Source organism: Budorcas taxicolor, chromosome 22 (genome assembly GCF_023091745.1).
Source record: "Budorcas taxicolor isolate Tak-1 chromosome 22, Takin1.1, whole genome shotgun sequence".
Lineage (NCBI taxonomy): Eukaryota > Metazoa > Chordata > Mammalia > Artiodactyla > Bovidae > Budorcas > Budorcas taxicolor.
Window position 1 is genome coordinate 50921525 of NC_068931.1, and position 26670 is coordinate 50948194.

The 26670-nt window shown below is 40.0% G+C and overlaps 1 protein-coding gene across 1 annotated transcript in view; it reads left to right on the forward strand.

The window, feature by feature from the left end:
• The first annotated feature begins 295 nt into the window (after positions 1-295).
• The window catches only part of ME2 (malic enzyme 2), a 54584-nt gene continuing 28209 nt past the window's right edge, over positions 296-26670 (forward strand). Inside the window, exons 1-7 of the mRNA XM_052660350.1 lie at positions 296-475; positions 11145-11264; positions 17771-17904; positions 20385-20534; positions 22915-22990; positions 24614-24775; positions 25055-25158. Of these exons, the coding sequence (XP_052516310.1) occupies positions 11157-11264; positions 17771-17904; positions 20385-20534; positions 22915-22990; positions 24614-24775; positions 25055-25158 (734 nt within the window). The 5' untranslated portion in view covers positions 296-475; positions 11145-11156. The remainder of the gene's footprint in view (positions 476-11144; positions 11265-17770; positions 17905-20384; positions 20535-22914; positions 22991-24613; positions 24776-25054; positions 25159-26670) is intronic.

Sequence of the window (26670 nt, forward strand, 5' to 3'; positions counted from 1 at the left end):
TCTGCGTGTCCGGACTCCTCCCACCCTGCACGCCTGCGGGCTCACTCCTGGCGATCGGGCCCATAAGGGCACCCGCCAGGCCCCCAAACAGTCACCTCAGGCTACTGAGCTGAACTGCACCGGGCAGAGGAAGGTCCTTGGAGGCTGGGACGCGGGCGAGCCGGCGGCGAAGCCCCGCCCCTTAGGGCTGGCTTCCTGCCTCCGCATTGGCCCGCGCGCCCGTCAGTCTCACCCCCTTCAAGGGGCCGCGGCAGCGGTTCTCCCCGGTCAGTCTTCTCGCTGCGCGGGTGTGCTGGCTGCCTCGGCTCGAGTCCAGCAGAGCCGGCTGGTCGGAGCCTGAGCTGGCGCCGGCTCCCTCCGGGAAGCCTCGGGAAGGGGAGGGCCGCACTCGGCCCGAGCTGAGCATCGTCTGGGTGGCCTGCGGGGCCGCGGCCTCTCCGCCGGCAGCACCACCTGTCGCGGGGCGAGAAGCGGGGTAAGGGTTTCGCGCGGCCGCGGGCCCCCGGGGCCGGGAGTTCCGGGATGCGAGCGGGCGCCGGCCTCCTCACCCCGGCGGGCGGAGCCGCGCGTTCGGCCCGCGAGGACCCGCTGGGCGGATGGGAGGGCGGGGTGAAGGGAAAGGAGCTCGCCGAGCCCGGGCTGAGAGCTCGGGGAGCGGCGACACCCTCTCTGACCATGGACACCTCTTCCCTTGCGCACGGTTTAGGAACGCGACTTAACCGAGCGAGATTCGCTGGTCCAGGGCGCCCCCCTTCCCCCGGAGAAAGGCCCGGTGGCCTCCGTAGCGCGAGCATCTTTTCTACCTTTTATTCCTGCTCCCCTCAAAGACCGATTTTGTGGCTCTGTATCCCTTTGTCGAATAGTTCTCATTTTCTGCAGGGATGGATTAATGGCAGGAGTTAGACGCTGTGTGTGTGTGTGTTTGGATCGTTTCCTCGCTTTAAAGGAAGTTTGTCGCAGGCTAGAAAGTTCCGAGATTGGAGCGATTCTGGCCATGTGAAATGACATCTGTGGACTAGCATTGGCAGGTGTTTCTTTGGCGCAGGTGGTATTCCATTTTTGCTTGTGTGATGTTACACAGTGAGGTCCTGGATTTGACTTTCTTGGTTCCGAAGATAATTCTAGAAAATTTCCTTTGCCGTTTGGTGAGAAGAAGCTTAATCCAAACAACGAATCTCGACTGAAGTGCTTCCTTACAGAACACGTTCTCTCATATCTGTTTATCTTCTTAATGTTTATGGCAATCACTTCAAAACAGTTGATAGCACTGTAATTTTAGTGTTGCAATCGATAACAATGGAAGCACGTATTAATGTGGCACCCCACTCCAGTACTCTTGCCTGGAAAATCCTATGGACGGAGGAGCCTGGTGGGCTGCGGTCCATGGGGTAGCTAAGAGTCGGACACTACTGAGCGGCTTCACTTTCACTTTTCACTTTCATGCACTGGAGAAGCAAATGGCAACCCACTCCAGTGTTCTTGCCTGGAGAATCCCAGGGACGGGGGAGCCTGGTGGGCTGCCGTCTGTGGTGTGGCACAGAGTCGGACACGCCTGAAGCGACTTAGCAGCAGCAGCAGCAGCAGCAGAGACCGGAGCGCTGTTTCCTGCAAGAATTACCTCAAAATAATGCCCTCAGGTGGTTATTCTTTATTATCTCCGGTTTAGAAAGGAAGGGAAGCTGGTAGCTCAATGGTAAAGAAGCTACCTGGCGATGCAGAACCGCAGGAGACACAGGTGCCATCTCTGGGTCCAGAAGATTCCCTGGAGGAGGAAATGGTAACCCACGCCAGTATTCCTTCTTGGAGAATCCCATGGACAGAGGAGCCTGGTGGACTCTTGTCCATGGGGTCACAAAGAGTCTGACGAGACTGAACATGAATGCATTACAAAGGAAGATTAGGAAGGTTAAGTAACTTGCCCAAGATCCCAGGTTTTAAGTGGCAAAGCCTGGATTCAAACTCAGGCAGTCTAACTTAATATCTTCAGCCTCCTCTTAACCTTGTATGCTCCTTAAACATTGTTCATGTTGTAAAGCTAATTGCAGTATTGTGCTCCTAAGTTTTGATCTTTAGTTGCCAAGCTTTCTGGATATTAAAGAAGAAACAGTTGTTTCCTTGCCCCTCCCCATATACACACACACTGTAGTAGTTACACAAATGCTAGGTAAATATATATTGTGTAACTACTATAACAGTTAAGTTACATATTATATTACATGGTTTGCAGAAATAAAGGGAAAAAAGTTTAGCAATTTTCTTCTAGTAGTGGACCTTTAAATAGTCAACTTTGAGCACTGCTTTGTAACCTATATCTGATTCTTTTATGGTAGCAATAAAGACTTGAAAGTTAAGCATAGAGGGAAGAAATGCTGATATATCTTTACCATATGTTAGAGAAAATGTTGGGCTATGCTTTTGTAGAAGTTTTGCATTTTCTTGAGAATTAAAACTTCTTCCTCAATGATAGTGGTTTAGTTGATAAGTCGTGTTTGACTCTTGCAACCCTATGGATTGTAGCCTGCCAGGCTCCTTGGTCCTTGGGATTTCCCAAGCAAGAATACTGGAGTGGGTTGCTGTTTCCTTCTCCAGGACATCTTCCCAACCCAGGGATTAAACACGGGTCTCCTACATTGCGGGTGTATTCTCTACCACCTGAGCCACCAAGGAAGCCCAATAGTTATTCTTGTTCAATGCTGCTGCTGCTACTGCTAAGTCTCTTCAGTCATGTCTGACTCTGTGCGACCCCATGGACTGAAGCCTACCAGGCTCCTCCGCCCATGGGATTTTCCAGGCAAGAGTACTGGAGTGGGTTGCCATTGCCTTATCCGATTCTTGCTCAATAGTTACTCCTAAAAAAAAATTGCTTACAGGTTTCACTCTTATAAGGTGTTTATGTATAATGTTTTTGTCTTTCAATATATTTGTTATGAAAACACTTTAAAATTCATAAAGGAAATACCCATTTACCACTTGAGAATATCTTTTGTAAATTAACTCTTACTATGAAGCTGTTTGTGCATAAATTTTATTTAATTTCATATAAAAAAGTAAGCTATTTTAAACTGCATTACATTTTATATTAAACTAAAATTATAATCTGTCTTGGTGAATTTCAGGCCAACTCAACAACCATATTTTAAAACATTGCTGTTGCTAAGTCACTTCAGTCATGTCCAACTCTTTGTGACCCCATAGACGGCAGCCCACCAGGCTCCCCCGTCCCTGGGATTCTCCAGTCAGGAACACTGGAGGGGTTGCCATGTCCTTCTCTAATGCATGAAAGTGAAAAGTGAAAGGGAAGTCGCTCAGCCGTGTCTGACTCTTAGTGACCCCACGAACCGCAGCCTACCAGGCTCCTCCATTCATGGGATTTTCCAGGCAAGAGTACTAGAGTGGGGTGCCATCACCTTCTCCAATTTTAAAACATAAATAACACTAAAATGTGTAGTTGTTTGCTAAGGATCAATATTGGAGAAAATTCACACTAAATATCAAAGTTACTCCACATTTGATTTAATGAAATGGTAATCATTGTATTAAAAGCTATTTGAAAGTAACCATTTTAATTATTATACCTGCCTATGACACCTGCCCTGATTAATATATACAAATTTTTCAAGTTCTGAAGAATATATTGATTAGGTAGATATTGTTTAGGATAACATTTGATATTTGCCTGGATCTGTATGCCATCCAAATTCTCATTCTTGACCTAATGATTTCATTTGAAATAATTGAAATAAATGTTAGCCATGATTATCCTCATAGCCTCATGTTTTTAAAGTTATATAGGGGTTCTTTTTTTAGACAAATTTTTATTGAAATATCGTTAATATATAAACTTCATAGCCTCTTAAAATGGATTTCACTTTGGAAGATGATTCAGAAACAGCCTTTTAGAAGGCACCTTCTGACTTCCTTAGTTTATTACTACTAATAACAATAATACTTAAATAACAGAGAGCACTTAGAGGGCATTGTGATAAGCATCTTACATGGATTATGTAATTTTAATCTTAAAATGGCCCTACTTAATAGGTCCTGTTGTTTATCATCCCTATTTGACTGATGAGATAACTGCTACTCAAGATTGAGACTTAACTGTGATCTAGTCAGGATCATGGAGCTAGTAGTGTCTCAGGGGCAAAGCTAGAATTTAAGTACCGTGGTTTGATCGTAGAGCTTACTTTCGACCACTCTGCCAGATTGCCTGGATGTGAATCTTGTTGAATGAACCAAGTGAAGTAGTCAAGCTCTTTGTGATGATGATAAAGCTCTAAGGGGTTGATGCTACCGCTGCCGTTTAGTCGCTTAGTCGTAGCTGACTCTCTTCGACACCACGGACTGTAGCCTGCCAGGCTCCTCTGTCCATGGAATTCTCCAGGCAAGAATACTGGAATGGGTTGCCATTCCCTTCTCCAGGGGATCTTCCTGACCCAGGGATCGAACTTGGGTCTCCTGCACTGCAGTCAGATTCTTTACAGTCTGAGCCACCTGGGAAGCCTTGAGGACTTGATGCTATATTTAAATATCATGGTAACTGCACACAGCTGCTTAATAGGTTCCCTTCCCTTCCCTATTTTGTTGATGAGAAAAGTGAGACCTTCAAGTTAGAGATTCCCAGACTTTTGGACTTCATCAGCAAGTTAAAAAAAAAAAAGTAGTGTGTGTGTTGGTGGGCAATTGGGATCAGATGTAAGATCCCCAACTTTTAATTCCGTCGATGTTATGAACCTTTTTTAGAACTACTACAATCTACCATCCCCATCCTTTAAAAAAAAGTTTTTGTTTTTTTTTTAACCACCAAAAAGGGAGGAAGATAATTACAACGTGAAAACAGACAATAAATTTAGTGTCATGAAAAACTATATTGTCCTGCTTTTTTTCATTTGGTCATAGGTCAGTGAAAAATGTGTTCCAGACTGATGCCAATTCAGAGACCATTTGAGAATGCTTGGGTGACACAGTGATTCCAGATTGGTAATTAGCTGAGTCCAGATTCAGACTGACTGCTGAGCTTATGCTCACTGCACCTGGTCCTGAGGAGGAGAGAGGGTATGCTCAATTGTGTCCACCTCTTTGCAACCGCATGGGCTGTACCCACCCAGGCTCCTCTGTCCATGAAATTTTCCCGGTAAGAATACTGGAGCAGGTTGCCATTTCCTACTTAAGGGGATCTTCCTGACCCGGGGTCTCCAGCCTTGTCAAGTGAATTCTTGACCACTGCACCATGACTTCTCTCTGACTGAGGTCTCCATTTCATTGAACTTCCGCTTTCTACCCCGAGCTCGGGAGCTGGGGAGAGGAATCTTCAGCAGTCAGTGACCTAGCAGTTTCAGTCCCAGTTGGGTTTAGAAATACCACCAGAGTGTGAACTCACTGCCGACCCCCAACCCCCTGCAAGGCAAGGTGAATGACACACCAGAGGAAGAAACCACAGGCATACCTCAACATCCAGGAAACTCTCGAGTAGTAAGCAGCTTGATTTTTCATATTTATTCAAAATGGGAAGCCCCACCTTCTTTTGTTTCCTGTTTTTGCTTAACTCATTTTTACAGTTCTTTCACCTTATCTTATAATATGAGGAGTTCCCCTTTTTATCTTGTTGCCTCCAGCTGGTATTAAGCCTACTGTCTGTCTCTCTGTCTCCTTAGTCCTTGGTTCTATTTTTGGCAGAAATGGGATTTTCTCCTTAAATTGTTTTTTGATTTATGCCTACTTGTTTTAAAGACATTATTAAAGTTACTTTTAGTTTTTGTTTTACTCTCTGTCACTTAGTAATAAAGTAATAATTTGAGTGCTATGACACCACTCTATAAGTCTTTAATACTTTTCTGCATCTGTTCTCTCGTTTGATCATTACAGTTATCTATGAGGTAGATTTGACAGGTAGTCTTTGTTTTACAGAATAAATTCAGTATTTGATGGAAGCAAATTTATAGTCAGGAACTGAAGATAGAAGACTTTATGTTGGAATGTTGATCTCCAGTCCTGAAGGGAAACTGTTGTTTCTTCCTGCTCGCAGGCACAGCTCTTTTGGCCACCAAGTGTGTTTTTCCCCACACCCAGTTCTCCCCTTCTAGGCAGACACTGCCTGGGTGTGCTTCAGCTGTTCTCCCCTTCCAGGCGGACATTGCCTGGGTTTGCTTCAGCTGAATTCTGACACTCTCTACCTGGAGATAGCTTCCAAGCCCACAAGTTAAGGACTCACTTCAGAAAGATTGCCCTCACTTCAGATGCCAATCAAAAGTCCCAGGTTTTGACCCATACTTCTGACCAACTGGCTATAGATCAGAGCTTCCCACACCTCCCTCCTCGGGTTAGATAGTCTACTCTCCTGGCTCACAGAACTCAGAGAGACACTTATTTGCAATTACTGGTGTATTATAAAGGGATACATCACAGGAACAGATGGATGGAAAAGATACATAGGTCTGGGGATTGCGGCTGGATTCAGGAGGGCATGGTGCTACTTTGTCCTCTGGGCTTGTCAACCCCCGACACCTAGATGTGTTCACCAACCTGAATGCTCATCACCTATCCTTGTTCAAAAGTCTTTATGGATCTTCATCTCTATTGGTCCCACCCCTTTTCCCTAGGGACCTGGAGTGGTACTGCAAAGTTTCCACTCTATTAATTACTTGATCTTTCTGGTGATCAGCTCTGTTCTGAGGTTATGCAGTGGGCTCATCCTAAGTGAGTTCAGTAGCATAAAGTCATGTATGGTGAAAAGGGTCTCCCTATGAATAGCAAAAGATACTTCTGTCACTCAAAATTTCAGTGGCCTTTAGGAGCTCTGTGCCAAGAACGGGACCAAGACCAAATATATTTTATTATACTTGTGGTATGACAAAATGTTCCTTTTTTTTTCACATAGTCTTTGAGTTTAAATTAAAAAGTTTTTCAAACTCTATTTTAGATTTGCCTACATCATCACTAGACTACAATACTAATACAGTCTTTTGGTACCAAAGTTTTAATTGTGATAAATAATGCTTTCTCTCCTGGAAGACCCATTGAAACATGAACAGCACTACAGTTTCAATTTCTGTCTTTTCAAAGTTTATTTTGAAATAATTTGAAAGACTTGGTTGTATACATTATATTTCATTATACTTCATTAATTCTTCACTGTGTATTTTTAGAACAGGAATACCTCTAAATATGGTTATCGAACTCAGAAAGTTTTAAATTATACAATACTTATAAAGTTATAGTAGATATTCCAGTTATGCCAGTTATCCCCAGTCATGTCTTTGATAGCATTTTTTGGGATCAGATTTTGCATTTAGGTGTCTTGTCTTTTTAGTCCTCTTTGAATTGCAGTTGTTACTTAGTGTTTTTCATGACATGAACATTTTTGAAGAAAACTCGTCAGTTATTTTATGGTATGTCTCTCGTGAGTTTTTAAATTACCGTTATTGAAATATGTTTGACATAAAACACTGTGAAAGTTTAAGAGGTACAACATATTAATCTGATACATTTATATATTGTAATTATTGCCATTGTACTGATAATTAGCACCTCTGCATGTTACATAATTATAATTTATTTTCAGTGATTGGAATAATTAAGCTCTAGTCTCTTTGCAAGTTTGATTGTAATACAGTATTGTTGCCTGTGTTCACCAGGCATTAGATCTCTAGGACTTCTCTCTTACGACTCTTGTTGGAAGAGTCCGACGTCTGTACCTTTAAATAACATCTGTCCTGTCCCTTACCCTCATTCCCATCTCTCATGATTCTTGATCATTTAGATTGCTTGTTTCTGCACCCATATTTAGGTACCACATTTATATAAAATATCCAGAATAGGCAAACTCAATACAGAAGGCAGATTGGTGGTTGCAGGCACTGGGCTAGTGGGGAACACCGCTTAATGGGTGTGGTGTTTCCTTCTGGGATGATAAAAATGTTTAGGAACTAAATAGAGGTGGTTGTGCAACTTCTAAATCCCTCTGAATTGTTCATTTTATGTGATGTGAATTTCTGCTCCATAAAAATCAACTTAAAATCCTAATGTAGATGATTTTGCTGCACCCCCATATACAGCCTGGATTTCTCCACAAGTAGAAATTCCATTAAAAGCTGTTGCATGGAGGTTTCCCTGGTGGCTCAGTGAAAAAGAATCTGCCTGCCAATACAAGAGACACAGGTTTGATCCCTAGTCTGGGAAGATCCCACACGCCGCAGGGCAGCTCAGCCCATATGCCATAACTATCGAGCCTGTGCTCTAGAGCCCAGGAGCCGAAAGTGCTGAAGCCCGAACCCTCTAGAGCCTGTGCTTTGCAATAGGAGAAACCGCCGCAGAGAGAAAGAAGCCCATGCACTGCACCTGGAGGGTAGCCCCTGCCCACCGTAACCAGAGAGAAGCCTGTGCAGCAGTGAAGACCAGCACAGTGAAAGAAATAAAATCATGTTAAAAAGCTGCTGTATGATCATTACGATGGTTTGTGATGATTAAAGACATGAGCATTGTAAATTGGTTTTTAGTGGAAGAATTGATACACAGAAGAATCTATTATATATTCTCATCAGTAAATATTTAAGATTTAATGTCTTATGTAGTTTTCCATTTTGAAAAATTCCCATAATGTTTGTGATGAATGTGAAAGGACAAAAACATGTTTTCTAGTCAATTTGCATCATTTTAAAATACTAATAGGTTTTCTAAAAACAAAAAACATTTTAGTACATTGATTGTAAATATTGACTTTATTAGTACCTTAAAATTTGAAGTCTAGATTAAGAATTGGATAGTTTCTCTTCTTCTGAATGTATATATTCCAGGCTTTTTTCTATTATTTACTTTTCTACTTTCAACCTAAACTCTCCCACACCTGTTTACATTGAACTTCAGTTCAGTTCAGTCGCTCAGTCGTGTCCGACTCTTTGCGACGCCATGAATTGCAGCACGCCAGGCCTCCCTGTCCATCACCAACTCCCCGACTTCACCCAAACTCAAGTCCGTCGAGTCGGTGATGCCATTCAGCCATCTCATCCTCCGTCATCCCCTTCTCCTCCTGCCCTCAGTCTTTCTTAGCATCAGGGTTTTTTCCAATGAGTCAACTCTTTGCATGAGGTGGCCAAAGTATTGGAGTTACAGCTTCAACATCAGTCCTTCCAATGAACACCCAGCACTGATCTCATTTAGAATGGACTGGTTGGATCTCCTGCAGTCCAAGGGACTCTCAAGAGTCCTCTCCAACACCACAGGTCAAAAGCATCAATTCTTCAGTGCTCAGCTTTCTTCATAGTCCAACTCTCACATCCATACATGACCACAGGAAAAACCATAGCCTTGACTAGACGGACCTTAGTCGGCAAAGTAATGTCTCTGCTTTTGAATATGTGTCTAGGTTGGTCATAACTTTCCTTCCAAGGAGTAAGTGTCTTTTAATTTCATGGCTGCAGTCACCATCTGCAGTGATTTTGGAGCCCCCCAAAATAAAGTCTGACACTGTTTCCACTGTTTTCCCATCTATTTCCCATGAAGTGATGGGACCAGATGCCATGATCTTAATTTTCTGAATGTTGACCTTTAAGCCAACTTTTTCACTCTCCTCTTTCACTTTCATCAAGAGACTTTTTAGTTCCTCTTCACTTTCTGCCATAAGGGTGGTATCATCTACATATCTGTGGTTATTTCTTCCACCAGTCTTGATTCCAGCTTGTGCTTCTTCCAGCCCAGTGTTTCTTATGATGTACTCTGCATAGAAGTTAAAGAAGCAGGGTGACAATATACAGTCTTGATGTACTCCTTTCCCTATTTGGAATGTCTCTTGTTCCATGTCCAGTTCTAACTGTTGCTTCCTGACCTCCATATAGGTTTATCAGGAAGCAGGTCAGGTGGTCTGGTATTCCCATCTCTCTCAGAATTTGCCACAGTTTATTGTGATCCACACAGTCAAAGGCTTTGGCATAGTCAATAAAGCAGAAATAGATGTTTTTCTGGAACTCTCTTGCTTTTTCGATGATCCAGTGGATGTTGGCAATTTGATCTCTGGTTCCTCTGCCTTTTCTAAAACCAGCTTGAACATCTGGAAGTTCACGGTTCACGTATTGCTGAAGCCTGGCTTGGAGAATTTTGAGCATTACTTCACTAGCATGTGAGATGAGTGCAGTTGTGTGGGAGTTTGAGCATTCTTTGGCATTGCCTTTCTTTGGAATTGGAATGAAAACTGACCTTTTCCAGTCCTGTGGCCACTGCTGAGTTTTCCAAATTTGCTGGCATATTGAGTGCAGCACTTTCACAGCATCATCTTTCAGGATTTGAAATAGCTCAACTGGAATTCCATCACCTCCACTAGCTTTGTTTGAAGTGATGCTTTCTAAGGCGCACTTGACTTCACATTCCAGGATGTCTGGCTCTAGGTGAGTGATCACACTATCGTGATTATCTGGGTCGTGAAGATCTTTTTTGTACAGTTCTGTGTATTCTTGCCACCTCTTCTTAATATCTTCTGCTTCTGTTAGGTCCATACCATTTCTGTCCTTTATCGAGCCCATCTTTGCATGAAATTTTCCCTTGGTATCTCTAATTTTCTTGAAGAGATCTCTAGTCTTTCCCATTCTGTAGTTTTCTTCTATTTCTTTGCATTGATCGCTGAGGAAGGCTTTCTTATCTCTTCTTGCTATTCTTTGGAACTCTGCATTCAGATGCTTGTGTCTTTCCTTTTCTCCTTTGCTTTTCGCTTCTCTTCTTTTCACAGCTATTTGTAAGGCCTCCTCAGACAGCCATTTTGCTTTTTTGCATTTCTTTTCTGTGGGGATGGTCTTGATCCCTGAACTTACTTCCATGTAAACATTTGCTGTTTAGATGTTTCATACCCTGCCACACTTGTGTGAATTACAGAAAGGGTAAATATTTGGCTCACTGCAGTAGGTAATGTGTAGACAGTAGCAATGATTATTGTCATCGAAGGACTTCAACTCTTGTCAGAAAAAATAAATCTTTGCCTTCACACTGTTGCTTACTCTTTTATAATCCCTTCTATCTATAGAAACATAAACGTATTTTGAAAAACTTTTTCATTTGTGGAAAGTGAAGCTTTGTAAATCTGCTTTTGAAAACTTGTCCCTGATATACCTACAGTTCTATAATAGGTTTCTCATTATCTTTATTTGTTCTGTTTTTCCCAGGTGAGAAGAAAGATGCTGTCCAGGTTTAAAATAGTCGCCACTCCTTGTACTCTGGCATGCCGCCATTTGCACACAAAAGAGAAAGGCAAGCCACTTATGCTGAACCCAAGAACCAACAAGGTTAGTAACATTAACACTATTATACGTTTTCTGTCTTCCTGGTAAAGGTTTGATACATTTTAGACAGATATAGTATGAAAGATTTGTATTGTGTGGCTTTATATTGAAACTATTCGGAAGTGGGTGGGTTTTTTTTTTTTTTTTTTTCCTGCGTGAACTTTTCTCTTTTCAGGGTTGCTTTATACCTTCCAAATTTCACCCTCTCAATTTCTACCACCCAGAAAGAGTTGACTTTATTTCCTAGTTCTAGCTTAAAAAAAAAAAAATCCTAGAATAACAGGTTGGTCAAGACTTTTGGCCAGATGTAGTATATTTAGATTGACTTCATTTAGTCATTTTATTACTTTTATAAATAAATGAATAAATGTTCTATAATTTCCTAACCCCGATGGATCATTCATTCTCACTGCACTTGGAGGGCAAGAAATAGAAGAGGCCTTTTCTTTTCCTCCTGCTGTGCTTACCTGCATGATGAAGAGTCTAGTTAAGGGATTTTTATCAATATTGGGTCTGAAGGAAGATAACTCAGGATCAGCTGAAGGGGGTGTAACACAGGAGGGCATTGTGTCCACGAGCAGAAGACAGGTTTGGTAAAACAAGTGGCAATGGAAGACAGAAAAGAGTAGAAGGGCAGCTGAGAGGAAGGTGGTTTCTGCATTCAGGGCATCCGTTTTAGACTATGTCACGTTCACTTACTAACACCAGGCCAGCAAATTTAAGAATTTTATCAACGTTTATCATAAATGCTCAATACGTAAAATTATTTCTTTAATAATCATTTTGATTTCTCCTGCGCATTATAAATAAAATGGTTCTGAGTGTCCCTTAAATCTAGGGACAGATTTAAGGTAGGAGATAGGCAGTAAAACCTTGTATGGCCAACTCATTTATCTTTAGCAATAGGATAAGCATTTTAAAATGAACTACACAGTTCATTTGGAGAAGGAAATGGCAACCCACTCCAGTGTTCTTGCCTGGAGAATCCCAGGGACGGGGGAGCCTCATGGGCTGCTGTCTGTGGGGTCGCACAGTCGGATACAACTGAAGCGACTTAGCAGCACACAGTTCATTTAAACCCCTTTACATTTCCCAGTCTTAGATAAAATCTTATAAGGAGGAACATGACACACAAAGAATTTAGTGATTTGACTTTTTTTTTTTTCATTCTAAAGGTTCAACAATTTTATAAGGTCTTTTTCAAAGAACCAACTTTTGGTTTAATTTTTAATTTTTTAGTTACTTTTTCTGTTTTCTATTTATTTTCACTCTAATGTTTATTATCTCCTTCCTTTTTGCTTCAGGTATAGTTTGTTCTCCTCCCCGCCACCCAGTTTCTTAAAGTGAAAGATTAAATAATTGATTTGAGATCATTCTGCTTCTTTCCGCTACATCTACAGCTACAAATTTCCCTCTTAAAATTATTTTCACTGTATCTTATAAGGTTTGGTGTGTGTGTTTTAATTCATCTGGCGTTTCAGCCTTAGCATCATTCCTTCCAAAGAAATCCCAGGGCTGATCTCCTTCAGGATAGATTGGTTGGATCTCCTTCCAGGTATATTCTAATTTGCGTGTGCTTTCTTCTCTGCCCAGTTGGTTTTTTTAGGAGTGTGTTAAGATTCCCCAAATATCCGTTTATTTTTAATTTCTAATCTTGTTACATTGTGGTTGGAGATCATTCTTTGGAAGACTTAAAACCTTTTAAATTTATTGAGACTTGTTGTATGGCCTGACAAAGGGTCTGTCCTGGAGAATATTCCTTGTACAGATGAAAAGAATGTGTATTCTGCTTCTGATGATGGAGCATCTGCTGTGTCTAGTTGGTTTATGGTGCTCTTCAAGTCTTCCTTTTCCTTGTTTTTCTGTCTAGTTGTCTTCTCCGTTATTGAAACTGAGATATTGACATTTTCAGCTTGTTGGATTATCTTTCTCCCTAATTCTGTCAGTTTTGCGTCATGTATTTCGGCCCTCTTTTGTTGTCTAACAAAGTATGTTTATATACTTAATAGAGTGTATCTTCTTAACTGGAGTGACCCTTTCAGCAAAAGGTCCTCCTCTAGAAATGTTTGTTTCAAAGTCTATCTTCTCTGTTACCAACATACGTCTTCCAGCTCTGCTTTGGTTACTGTTGGCATCCTGAATCTTTTTCCATTCTTTTACTTTACACCTATTTGTATCTTTGAATCAACATGTGTCTCTTGTAGTCAGCATGTAATTGGATCATGTTATTTTATCAGTTCTGCCAGCCCTGTTAATTTTAGAGTTTCATCCATCTACATTAATATAATGTCTAGTAGGGTATGATTTATGTCTGCTATTTTGCTATTTGTTTTAAAAGTCTTATGTGGTTTCTGTTCCTCTTTGTCTTCCATTGTTCCCTTCACTTGTGTTAAATATTTTCCATTATACTATTTAAATTCCCTTGTCTTTTACTGCCTATTTCTGAGTTATTTTCTCAGTGGTTTGCCCTGGGGACTACAGTTACCATCTTTATCACAGTCTAGTTCAGTTTGATACTAGTTTAATTAAATAGTTTACCAGAATTTTGCTCCTGTAGAGGTCTGTCTCCTTTTGTGCTGCTTTTTCATACAAAATATATTTTATACATTGCATGACTGTCAACACAGATTTGTAGTTATTATCTTATGTAATTTTTTAAATTGAGTAAGAGGAAGAAACCTACAAAAAATATATTTATACTGTTTTTTATATTATGTAGTCATCTTATCCATGTTCTTTATTTCTTTGCATGGATTTGAGTTACTATCTAGTGTCTTCCATTTAGACCTGAAGGATTCCCTTCAGTATTTCTTGTGAGACAGGTCTGTTAACAATGGATTCTCTGTTTTTATTTATCTGGGAATGTCTTAATTTCTTCATTTTTGAAAGATAGTTTTGTAGAATTGGGAAGTTCTTGGTTGTCAGTTGATTTTTCCTTCAGCACTGCCTATGGCTTCCATGGTTTCTGTTACTCTTTGTGAGAATCCCCTGTATGTGATGAGTCACTTCTCTTCTCTTTCAGATTTCTCCTTTTGTCTTTGGCTTTTGACAGTTTGAATAGGATGTGTCTGGGGTAGAGCTCTTTGTGTTTTTCTTGGTTAAAGCTATTGGGCTTCTTGATTGTATGGATTAATGCTTCTCATAAAATTTGGGAAGTTTTTGGCCATTATTTTTTCAAGTATTCTTTATCCTTTTCTCTCCTCACCTTTGGTACTCCTGTTATGTATATGTTGGCACTCTTGATGGTGTCTTTCAGGTCTGTTCATATTTATTCCTTATTTTTCCTTTCTCAGACTGGATTATCTCAGTTGAGCCATGTTTAATGATTTTTTTTTTCTTCCGCCACTCAAATCTGCTTGTTGAACCTCTTTAATGAAATTTTTATTTCAGTTGTATATCAATTCGAGAATTTGTTTGGTTCCTTTTTATAGCTTCTCTGCTCACAATATTCTCTGGTTAGTGGGATGTTATTCTCATACTTCCCATAGTTTGTGAGACAATGGTGTTTTTTAGTTTTTTTAATATGTTTAGAGTAACTAACTTTTTTCTTTTTTTATTAGTTGAAGTATAATTGATTTACAGTATTTCAGGCGTATAGCAAAGTAATTCATGTTATGCATACATACTTTTTCAAACTTTTTCCTTATATTTCCTTGTGCTATACAGTATGTCCTTGTTGTTTATCAACTTTATATGTAGTAGTGTGTTAATGCCAACTTATCCCTCCCCTAGAACAACTAATTAAAAATCTTAGTCTAGTAAGTACAGTATTTGGATTTCCTTGGGGGCAATTTCAATTAACTGCCCCTTTTTCTTATATATGAGTCAGACTTCGTGTGTTTTTTGTTTGTTTGCCTTTATGATTTTTTGTTGAAATAGTCATTCCTCCCAGGGTTTGTAGTGTTGCTGTTGTCTATTTAGTATCATTTCTGAATTCTTTCTTCTTGTTATATTTGCCTACTGAAATCTCTGCTTTGTTAACTTAGTAATCAGCGAATGATTAATCCGAAACTTAAATACCTGGAACCATTCTTTGCCAAGGAGCTCTGTGTATCTGTGGGGGTGTGCCTTTAATTTTCTTTCTTGCATTCTCAGTTGTGTCTGACCCTCTGCAACCACATGGACTGTAGCCTTCCAGGCTTCTCTGTCTGTGGGACTTTATTAAGGCAAGGAGAGGGTACCCCAAGGAGACTCCTCTGGGGATTTTCCCAACCCAGGGATGAAACCAGTGTCTCTTGAATCTCCTGCATTGGCAGACAGATTCTTTACCACTTGAGCAACCTGGGAAGCCTGGGGCGTGCCTTTAGTACTCAGCTAAGCAGTTTACAGGGCTTCCCAGGTGGCGCTGGTGGTGAAGAACTCACCTGCCAATGCAGGAGACAAGCAGGTTCGATCCCTGGATTGGGAGGATCCCCTGGAGAAGGGCATGGCAACGCACTCCAATATTCTTGCCTGGAGAATCCCATGGACAGAGGAGCCTGGCGGGCTACAGTCCGTGGGGGTCACAAAGAATTGGATACCATTGAAGTGACTTAGTACAGCGCAGAAGCAGTTTACCACTATGTGTCAGCCTTCACGTCCTGTTTACACAGAGCCTCAAGGCTAGCCAGAGGTCTCCCAAGTCTTTCCTGGACATGCTTACAGCTACGCATATTACCTTCTAAGTTCTTAAGAATATGTCTCAGCTTTGCAAAGTTCCCCCTGAACTTTTCAGTTTTCCTTTTCAGTTTTTTGGTTAACCTGCTGTTTGCCCCAGATGTCATCTACTGCCTTGCGGAGATGCTGTGTTAAATAATTACCTGATTGTTTACAACAAACTTCTGGGGGCCGGGGGAGAAGGCTGTTCCCATTGCCTGAGCAAGTCAGGTCAAATAGAGACAGCCTTGCAGATAGGGTCTTCAGGTCAAACGACAGTTACCTGGATACTGGGCTTTAGAAGAATCTCCAACCCTTCCTGCCCTTCTCTAGTGACAGCCAAGCTCTAATTTTCAAAGTGACTGCTTCACGGTGTTTGCTTTTTCAAGGTTACTGTGGAGCTGGGGAAGGGAGAATAGGAAGAAGGAAAGTTAAAATGCCATGAAGCTTTCTGTTCTTACTGAAATACGGCAGTTTTTCTTGAATAAATGCTCTCCGATTGCTGAAACCTTTGGTTAATTTCCAGACTTCTGAACTTTTGGCCAGGGTTCTTGTTGCTTTTACGGAGGAAAAGAGATGTCTCTTTTGATAACAAAAAATTTAACCCATAGCTAAATACCAGAAATTGAAAAAGAGTTTATTACATAGGTTAATTTTTCTTAAGTATCATTTCTTCTTCCCTCCTCCCTCTGTGCAACCTCATTCCTGTCTAGTCATGGTAGCCTCTTAGTTTGGTCTGTATTCCTTCAAGCTGCCTGTTGCTTTCATTTTTAATGTGTGCATGCATCTGTATATAACATGTAGTTTATGGGGATTTTCTAAACATAATAATAGGGAGTTTGTTTTGATTTTCAAGTTAACTTTTTTTTCCTAACTGTGTATCTGGCATGTTTTTCCACTATACACTTAAAGGTATATGTTTAGCTGTCATAGGTTCATAATTCTTCCATAATTGATGGCCTTTTAGTTTGTAATAGATAAGATAACTAGAAACAGTGCTACAACTAATCTCTTTGTATGTACCTCTTTGTTTATGAATATTTCTCTAAAATAACTAGGTAGAAGTAGAATTGCTATATGTGCATTCAAGATAGGGAAGCAATCTAAGTGTACATCAACAGATGAATGGATAAATAAGATACACACACACACACACACGCACACACACAAACAATGGAATAGCACACAGCCATAAGAAAAGAATGAAATTCTGCCATTTGCAACAGTATGGATTGACCTAGAGTATTATGCTTAGTGAAGTAAGTCAGGCAAAGACAAATACTGTATGATATCACTTATGTGTGGAATCTAAAAAATAAAACAGGTAAATAGGTATAACAAAACAGAAGCAGACTCACACTGAGGACGAATTAGTGGCTACCAGTAAGGAGAAGAAGGGAGAGGCATAAGGTAGGGATGGAGAATTAAGAGATACAACTACTTTGTATGAAATAAATAAGCTACAAGGATATATTGTACAACACAGGGAAATATAGTCATTGTTTTATAATAATTTTAAATGGAGTTTAAAGAAATTGAATCACTATGTTGTATACCAGACACTAACATATTGTAAGTCAATTATACTTCAGTTAAAAAAATTAAATATGTGCATTAAAAAAAATCTAAGAATACTTTAAAATTGGCTTTCAAAAAGCCTAGAGCAATTTATGTTGCCAGCAGTGGTATGAGAGTAATTCTTTTACTATATTCTCAGCAGTACTAGATATGATCAATCTTACAAATTTTTGAAAGTCGGGGCCAAAATGTAATCTGGCTGATCTTTTTATGTTTAAATTACATTTGGTAGGTTACATTACATTTGCTACCCCTGTAATTAATCATTTTTAATTCTTTTATTTTTTCCTTTTTAGGGGATGGCGTTCACATTGCAAGAAAGACAAATGCTTGGTCTTCAAGGACTTCTACCTCCCAAAATAGAGACACAAGATATTCAAGCCTTACGGTTCCATAGAAACGTGAAAAAGTTGAATGGCCCTTTGGAAAAGTGAGAATTGATTAGACGTTTAGTTTTTTTTTAATTGATGTTTTGATCCAAAAAATTGAGAGTACTATTATGATGGCATGAGAAATAAGTCTCATAATGAAACTTATATTTTAGTTGATTCATTTTATAATGATTATATTTCCTTCACTTCAGTGAATAATTCCCTTATTTTCGCTGTAGTAAAACTCAGCAGGAATCAGTTTTTTATAGTTAAAATCACAGAGCTTTAAGGTTTGAATTGAATGGTAGAAGCGGAGACACCCATTCTGTTCAGCTTTTATCGATCACCTGCTTTTTGTGCTGTTGCTAGCCACTGAGGATATAAAGGGAGTAATAGATAGGGTGGCCATATAATAGATCATCCAGTCCAGGACACTTTGGGGAGTGAAAAAGAGGTAAATGAGGCTGTCCCAGGCAAGCTGGGATGTATGGCCACCCTGGTAACTCACGGCCTGCCCTCTAGGAGCTCATCCGTGGAGAGTTACACTGTGACTGCCATTGTAGCTATGCTGCAGTGTGCAGGACGGCGAGGAAGAGGGGCCTGCAGAGTCCATCCTGAAAGCATGAGGAGGGGTGCCTTCTGCAGCCTGGGAAAGCGCTTCCTGGAGGAAGTGATGCTTTTGTTGAATTTGAAACGGTGTGTTACAGGGATCAGGCAAAATGAGAAAGGGCAGGGTATTTGGGGTAAAAGGATCAGTCTGACTACAGGACTAAAATATTCATTTGGTTTGTAAAGTATAGGGGATTATTGGATATTGGTGACAAGTGAGACTGGTTTCTTTGACATTATGGGGCATAATGTCAAATGAGTGAGTGAGTGAGAGTGATGAGTGAGAGACTACACACATATACATACATACACATGTGTGTGCTGTGCTCAGTCACTCAGTCGTGTCCAATTCTTTGTGTGACCCCATGGACTGTAGCCCACCAGGCTCCTCTGTTCATAGGATTATCTAGGCAAGAATCCTGGGTAGCCATTCCTTCTCCAGAGGAATCTTCCCAACCCCAGTCTCCTACATTGCTGGAGTCTTTACCGTCCAAGCCACTGGGAAAGCGCATATATGTACGTACGTACATATGTACATGTGTGTGTATAGTCTCTCACTCTTCACAGAAGGGAAAGAAAGTCAGAAAGTTGCGTGAGGGTCACAGAGGGAGTAGGGTGTTACGGGACCTGAAAATCGGAAAATCTAAAATGTATATATGTGTGGTGGGGGATGGGAATGACCGAAAAGACCGCAGAGAGTGCGCCACCTCAGCTGCATTTGGAGAGCATGAGTAAAGAGGACTCTGCCTGGGTAGAGGGTGTTCCAGGCAGCAGGTGCTACTTAACTGTTTTAAGAGCTTAAGGCTAATAAACTGGTGTTTGAAAGCCATTCAAGGAGAAGAGAACTGATCAGAGGTATGTTTTTAAGAGAATAGATTGGAGCAGGGGAACAAAGTTGTGTGTATAGAGACTTGTTAGAAAGGGACGAAACAACTCTGTGAAAGGTATTTAGCAGATAGTCTTTGTAGGGCCTGTGGATTTATTAGGCTGGGGTGGGGGAGGGTGGGAGAGGAAGAATTCAGGAATGGACTCCAGATGGATTCCCGTTTGACCAGATGGTAGCAGGAGGAGGAACAAAGGAGGGGAAAAAACGAGTCTATTTTATATTTAATTCAAGGTGATAACTGATTTTTCAGCCCAACATCTCCCTGTTTTCTAAACTTTATTCTTTAAAAGCTGTTATTTATAGGTTTATATGACTTAACCATTGCCTCCTTCATGCTACTTCTGTGCACTGTAATAAAGTTAAAATGCTTCTAAGTTTCCTGGATTATAAACTCCATGAGAACAGGGGCACTTCTTACATCTCTGGAGTTTACAATCGTGCCTGGCACATATTTAGTATTTAGTAAATATTTGAATGAATGCCACTTTATTTTGTTTTCTTGTTTACATGTCAATCATCTTGAAGATTAGCTCCTTAAGGGTGAGGTGGTGGTTTAGTTGCTCAGTCATGGCTGACTCTGCGGTCCCTTAGACTGTAGCCCACCAGGCTCCTCTGTCCCTGGGATTCTCCAGGCAGGAATACTGGAGTGGGTTGCCATATCCTTCTCAAGGGGAATCTTCCCAACCCAGGGATTGAACCCAGGTCTCCTGCATTGCAGGCAAATTCTTTACCGGCTGAATTATAAGGGAAGCCCCTAAGGGTGGGGGCCTCATGGTAATTTTTACATTTCCAGTGCCTGGTTCAGAGCCTGACTCATAGTAAGGGCTCAATAAATGTTAGCTGTTGCTTCTGATTCTTTTCATCATCATCATCTACCATTTAAGTGCATTTTTATTTTTTAGTCCTGGGTATTACATAAGGATATATAGGGTTTTGTTTTCCAGGGGGAGGGGATCCTCAATTGTACATGTTTAGATTTCATTTCAAAGGCTAAAATGTTTAATGCTGGCTGATGTAGACATTATTTACTGTGCTCAATTTCAGATACATCTATATAATGGGAATACAAGAAAGAAATGAGAAATTGTTTTACAGAATACTGCAAGATGATATTGAAACTCTAATGCCGATTGTATATACACCAACAGTTGGTCTTGCCTGCTCCCAGTATGGACACATCTTTAGAAGACCTAAGTAAGGCTTATTTTAAAAATGTTTTTGCAAATTACTATTATATCGGAAAAAAATCACAGCACCGATTACATTTCTATTTTTTGTGTTGTAGTCTTATCCAAACACAGTTCCCTTCCTCACAAAAACTTAATTTGGACAGAAAGGGATTCATAAAAATCTAATGTGTCATATTCTTTATTTTGTGGAAATAGCATCATTCATTCCTAACCTTCTTTAAGTTTTGATTGTTAGAGGAATTGTGTATTTTTGAACCGAAAAAAAAGTATTCTCCATTTTGGTAACATATTCTGCAGAATAATCATAAAACTTTTTGACAGTCTGGCTGACTAAAAGAGTAAATCTCATTTTTTATCAGCTTTATTTCTATTGCTTGTTCATTTTTATGATCTTACACAAATTTTAATTTCACATAGTTCAAGCACCTCCAAATATTTTAAGTGGAAAGGATGCTGGGGTGAGCGTTGGCTCAAGCCTTTGAGTAAGTAAGTTACTTTATCCCTCTGAATCCATTTATCATAAAATAGGGATTCCAGTACCTTTCAAAGAGCTACTGAGAAGGTCAGATGAGGAAACTGATGTGATGTTCTTTATAAACTTATAAGTGTTGTGTAAGTGCTATTTTTACTTAATTTGAGTTTTCTTGTCTTGTTCCTCTAACCTGTAGTCGTTTCCCATCATCCTTATTATCTTTCCAATGTCCTGCTTACATACTGATACAAATGTAGAAATCCAGACGCCGCGTGACAGCATTTGTCCTCAGTCCCTTCTCATCTAGTCTAGTGGCTCTCAAACTTTAACGTGCATATGGGAACATCTGTGGGACCTACTTAAAGTGTTGATCCTTGCCAACTTTTCCTCTCCTTCCTATTCCTAAGATTCTGATGAAACAGAGAAAGGTCTGGAGGTCCGGATTGTAATGAACACTGTCGGTGATGGTGTTGCAGGTATTCCCCGGAAGACACTTTTGAGAACACTGTCTGTTCTGTGCTATCAGTTAATGTGTCTAAACATTTCTGTGATATGGCCCAGCTGTTCAGCTCTTTTATAGTTTCATTTTCACTTAGAGAAGTAGTATTTCTCAGTTCAGACTAAAAGATAAAGGGAAAACAAAAGGATCCTGATGCCCTGCTCCCCTCCACCATACACACAGAGGTTCTGATTCCTTTAGTGTAGAGTTGGGCCCAGGTACTGCTGTTTCACTAAAGCTCCTTTGTTGTGCACCAGAATTAAGAACTCACGTGAAATATAAAGAGCTTTTGGATGAGGGCAGATACTGTGTATCATTTATGTAGTGACAGTGGGTTTTTCTTTTTTTTTTTTTCACATGGGAGATGGTTGGTAAGTCTTGGTTGGTTAACTCCAGGCCAGTTAAGTCAGAATCTTTGGGGTAGAACCCTGGCATTTTTAAAAAGCTCATCAGATGATTCTACTGTACTAGGCAGCTATGGTTGAGAAACTGTTTAAACTGCTTGGAGCTAGGTTAGTAATGCCAGAGTTAAGATGTCAATGAGAAGAATGGATAAACAAGGTCCTACAAGATCACCAAGGGAACTATATTTAGTGTTTTGTGATAAGCCATAATGGAAAAGAATATCAAAAAGAATGTGTGTGTGTGTGTATATATATATATATATATATATATATATACCTGAATCACTGATGTACGGCAGAAATTAACACAACATTGTGAATCAGCTATACTTCAATAAAACAAAATTTTTTTTAAAAGATATCAATGAGAAAGTTAAATATAAGAACTTATTGGCCCTCATCTCTACTTGCCCTCTTGCCCAGAACCTATGTTTCTTTCTCTCTCTTCTTTCCCTTTTCTCTTCCTTTTTTGAAACCTGGATTAATTATCTCAATTGGATAACAATATACTGTATTTAGAATAACTTTTTCCTTTTTCTTAATGCTTCAAGGATGTATGTTTTTAATTTGAAATTACTGTAGTTTTCTTCTCTCCCTTCCTGCTTCTTCAGATTTCAAACTTCCAGTGACTTTTAACAGTAGTTTACTTAGTGGTTTCATGTTCTGTTGCACTGATGGGATGTCTTTATATTGATTTTTGGAGGTATTTTATGGAGGTATATTGAGTTTATTTGAGCAGGAGATATGGATACATTTCTTCTTGGGTAAAATGATTGCATCATTTAATAAGGATCTTCATTGCAGCTACTGTGTGAGCAATGCAATTACAGCTTCAAGTAGCTGAAAATATTTGAAAATAAACCAGTGTCACTTAGCTAAATCTGCTTGGAAACTACACTGTGTCTTGTTGTTTTTATTAAAATATCTAAATATTCCAATTATGAACAAAAACTTAGGAAAAAAAAAAAAAACTGTCGTGAAATGCAAAGGTGTTTTTGTTCTGTTGCAGGGGATTATTTATTTCAATCTCAGACAGAGGTCATGTTAGATCAATTGTGGATAACTGGCCAGAAAATCATGTTAAGGTACTAATAGCACAACCTTCCTTTCACAATGTTTTTTCTTTCTATGTAAGTTACCTCTCAATTTCCAAGAACAGTTTTTTTCATTGTTGCTCTGTTTTACTTTATACTTACATACATGCAGATTTAGTGCTCTGAGAAAATCATGATGGTCTTTACAAAAGGGGTATAGAGTTTGCCGTGGGAAAGCAATTGGAGTGAGTAAGGTGAGCCTGCTCACTTCAGTACCACTGGTACCTCCTGCCTTCAATTAATATTGTTCTAGGTAAAGAAAATACATTAAAATGCCCTAAAAACTTCTATTCTGGTGGGTGATGAGGAGGATTCATTATGTCTTCTTGTAAATCCAAGGTAGATTTAGATCCTTAATCAATCTGGCTGTCTTTCACAAAACAAAAACTAAGGACTTATTTAAGATCTTTTGGTAGGCTTTCGTGTTTATTATAGGCAGTAATCTTGCTTGCCTTTGTTGCGTGTCTTCCTCACCAAAATAATCTTTGAATTATCATTTGTTCAAAGAGCCTAGAAAAATTCGGTCAGATCATTAAGTTCATAGTATCATCTTAAAACTTTGTAGGTATATTTTTTATTTTAGATTTTTTTTCACCATTGCTGAGGTTTTTCTTGTTGGCTTCAGTTGTTGTTTGGAGTAGCATGTGATTTCTAAACTCCAAATGGCAACCCACTCCAGTATTCTTGCCTGGAGAATCCCATGGACAGAGAAGCCTGGTGGGCTACAGCCCATAGGGTCGCAAAGAGTCGGACACGACTGAGCGACTTCACTTATTTATTTTTCTCTTAGGATTAATCCTTATCAGAAGTTTGTTCCTCCCTCCCCTGTTAAGTCATTGTGAACATATTAAGTTGATCCTCTAGTCAGGGGGCTTCCCTGGTGACTCAGACAATAAAGAATCTGCCTGCAATGCAGGAGGTCCAGGTTCTTTCCCTGGAGAAGGACATGGCAAACCACTCCAGATTCTTGCCTGGAGAATTCCAAGGACAGAGGAGCCTGGTGGGCTATAGTCCATGGGGTTGCAAAGAGTCGGACACGACTGAGCATCTAACACTTAACACTTTCTAGTCAGAAGCATTCTACTCCTAAACCAAAGACAGGGAAATCAAATCTAGTTAATTCTCCTTTTTACATCTAGAAATCCTAGAATTTTAAGTATTCTTGGGTGGTTTATTTTGAAAGTTAGTTAAACAATTTTATTTTTTAAAGTGAGAGTGAAAATATGTGAAGAAAATATTTTTTTTTATTTCTTTTTTATCTTAGTAGCTTTTCTGAGATATGATGCACAGACAGTGCAATTCACCAGCTTAAAATGTAAATTCAGTAATTTGTAGTATATTTGGAGTTGTGCAGCCATCGTAACTTAGAAGACTTTCATCACAGCTCCCTCATCCCCACCCGCCAGAAAAGCCCTGTACCCATTAGTGGTCATTCCCTTCCCCCAGCCCTAGACAACCACTAATGTACTTTCTTTCTCTGTAGATTTACGTATTCATGTGAATGGAATAATAGAATACGTGCTATTTTGTGATGAAGAGAGTCTTTTTTAAAAATGCTTTTGTTTAGTGCTTCATTTTGGACAACTTTTAATTGGTATTTTTTTTGTGATTAAGGCTGTCGTGGTGACTGATGGAGAGAGAATTCTAGGTCTTGGAGATCTGGGTGTCTACGGAATGGGAATTCCAGTAGGAAAACTTTGTTTGTATACAGCTTGTGCGGGAATACGGCCTGATAGATGTCTGCCTGTGTGTATTGACGTAGGAACTGATAATCCAGTGAGTAAAATTACTTTCCCTCTCTGATCCTTGTCCCACAGCTTTATTGCATCCCTCTTTTAAAGAAGAGAAAATTCTGTGATGAGATGTTAGCCTTTGTCTTAAACTTCTTTTAATATCTATATGAATAACAATAGATTAATACTATTAAAAGTTTTTTTGAAGAAGAGCAATATAGTTTTTATAATTTTTTTATACTTTACAGTTTCTGTTTTACGAATATGTTTCAATTGGTTATGTAAAAAAAACTTTCACATTTATGTTTGTTCTGTTTTATAGGCCCTCTTAAAGGATCCATTTTATATGGGTTTATATCAGAAAAGAGATCGATCACAGCGTTATGATGACCTGATTGATGAGTTTATGAAGGCCATTACTGACAGGTATTTTTTCTAAAGTTTGAGTATATGAAAGCATCTTAAAAAAAAAAAAGAACCACTGTTTTGTTTTCCTTTATTTCTTGCGAAGATAGAGAAGATTAAACGTTTGAGAACTTTGGTTCTTTCCTGCCCGGTGCTGATACGCAGTAATGCTCTCTGCTTTGCTTTCCTCAGTTATCTGGCATCCTGAGCACACTGAAATCTTGAAGTCTGCGCTCACTGCTCCTAAGTAATACCTTCACTGTGCAGTTCTTTCAACCCTCAGCATCCAGGCTCACTTCACCATTCCAGTGAAATTCTTGTGCAGCTTTCATATTTTAAATTTTGGTCTTCTCTCTCCTCCTGTCTGCAGCATCTGACCAGGTTTTCCACCGCTACATCCTTGACATTCTCTCTTCTCTTGAACTAAGACTCTCCTGACTTAGTCTTTCTCCAGCCGTATTTGTTTCCTTTGTCATCTCCACTGATTTTTGTCTTGTTCTCTTCTGTTAAATGTGGGTGAGTATATAGTTCTTTTCTCTTTTGAGTCATGTAGCCTGTGACTTTTATGCTTGTGACTCTCAGCCCATGAAAACCTATCTCTGTAGTCCCACGTTCCTCTGAGGCTTGCATTTCCAATAGCTGGAATCTTCCCTCTGGAGGTTTTGTTGCTATCTCCTTCCCTTTCTAAATTGCCTGAAAGTGAAAGTGAAGTTGCTCAGTCATGTCCACTCTTTGCAACCCCATGGACTGTAGCCTACCAGGCTCCTCTGTCCATGGGCTTTTCCAGGCAAGAGTACCGGAGTGGATTCCTGTTTCCTTCTCCAGGGGATCTTCCCTACTCAGGGATCGAACCTGGACTCCCGCACTGCAGATAGACGCTTTACCTGTTGCCTATCTTCAATAAATCTAGCCTCTATTAATGGTAGTAGCATGTACCCTCCTCACCAAACCTTTGATCTTGGTCTAATCTTTGACTCTTTCTTCTCTTCTGTCAACCCCATATAGTGTCATTCAGTCCTCACATCCAGTTGGTACTACCCCGTACAAGCCTCAGAAATACATCTTTTCTTTTCCATTGTCACAGCCTCTTTGCAGGTCCTCATGTCTCTTTTGGACTCTTCAGAATCTTCCTCCAGCTTCTCTCCTCTCTGTTTCCCCTCCACCTTACCACCAGATTAGTCTTTTAAAAACATACTGTTTGTTATGTTATTCTTTTGCTTAATTTCCTATTGCTCAAGGGTAAAGTCCAAACTTTTTATCATCTAGTCCTGTGCCACCTTTTTTTTTTTTCCTGGCTGAGATGGTGATGAACAGGGAGGCCTGGCATGCTGCGATTCATGGGGTCGCAAAGAGTCAGACACGACTGAGCGACTGAACTGAACTGAACTGAACAAGGGTAAAGTCCAAACTTTTTATCATCTAGCCCTGTGCCACCTTTTTTTTTTCCTGCCTGCCCCTGGTGGCATACAGGATCTTAGTTCTCCAGCCAGGGCTCAGACCTGTGCCGCTTGCAGTGGAAGCATGAAATCTTAA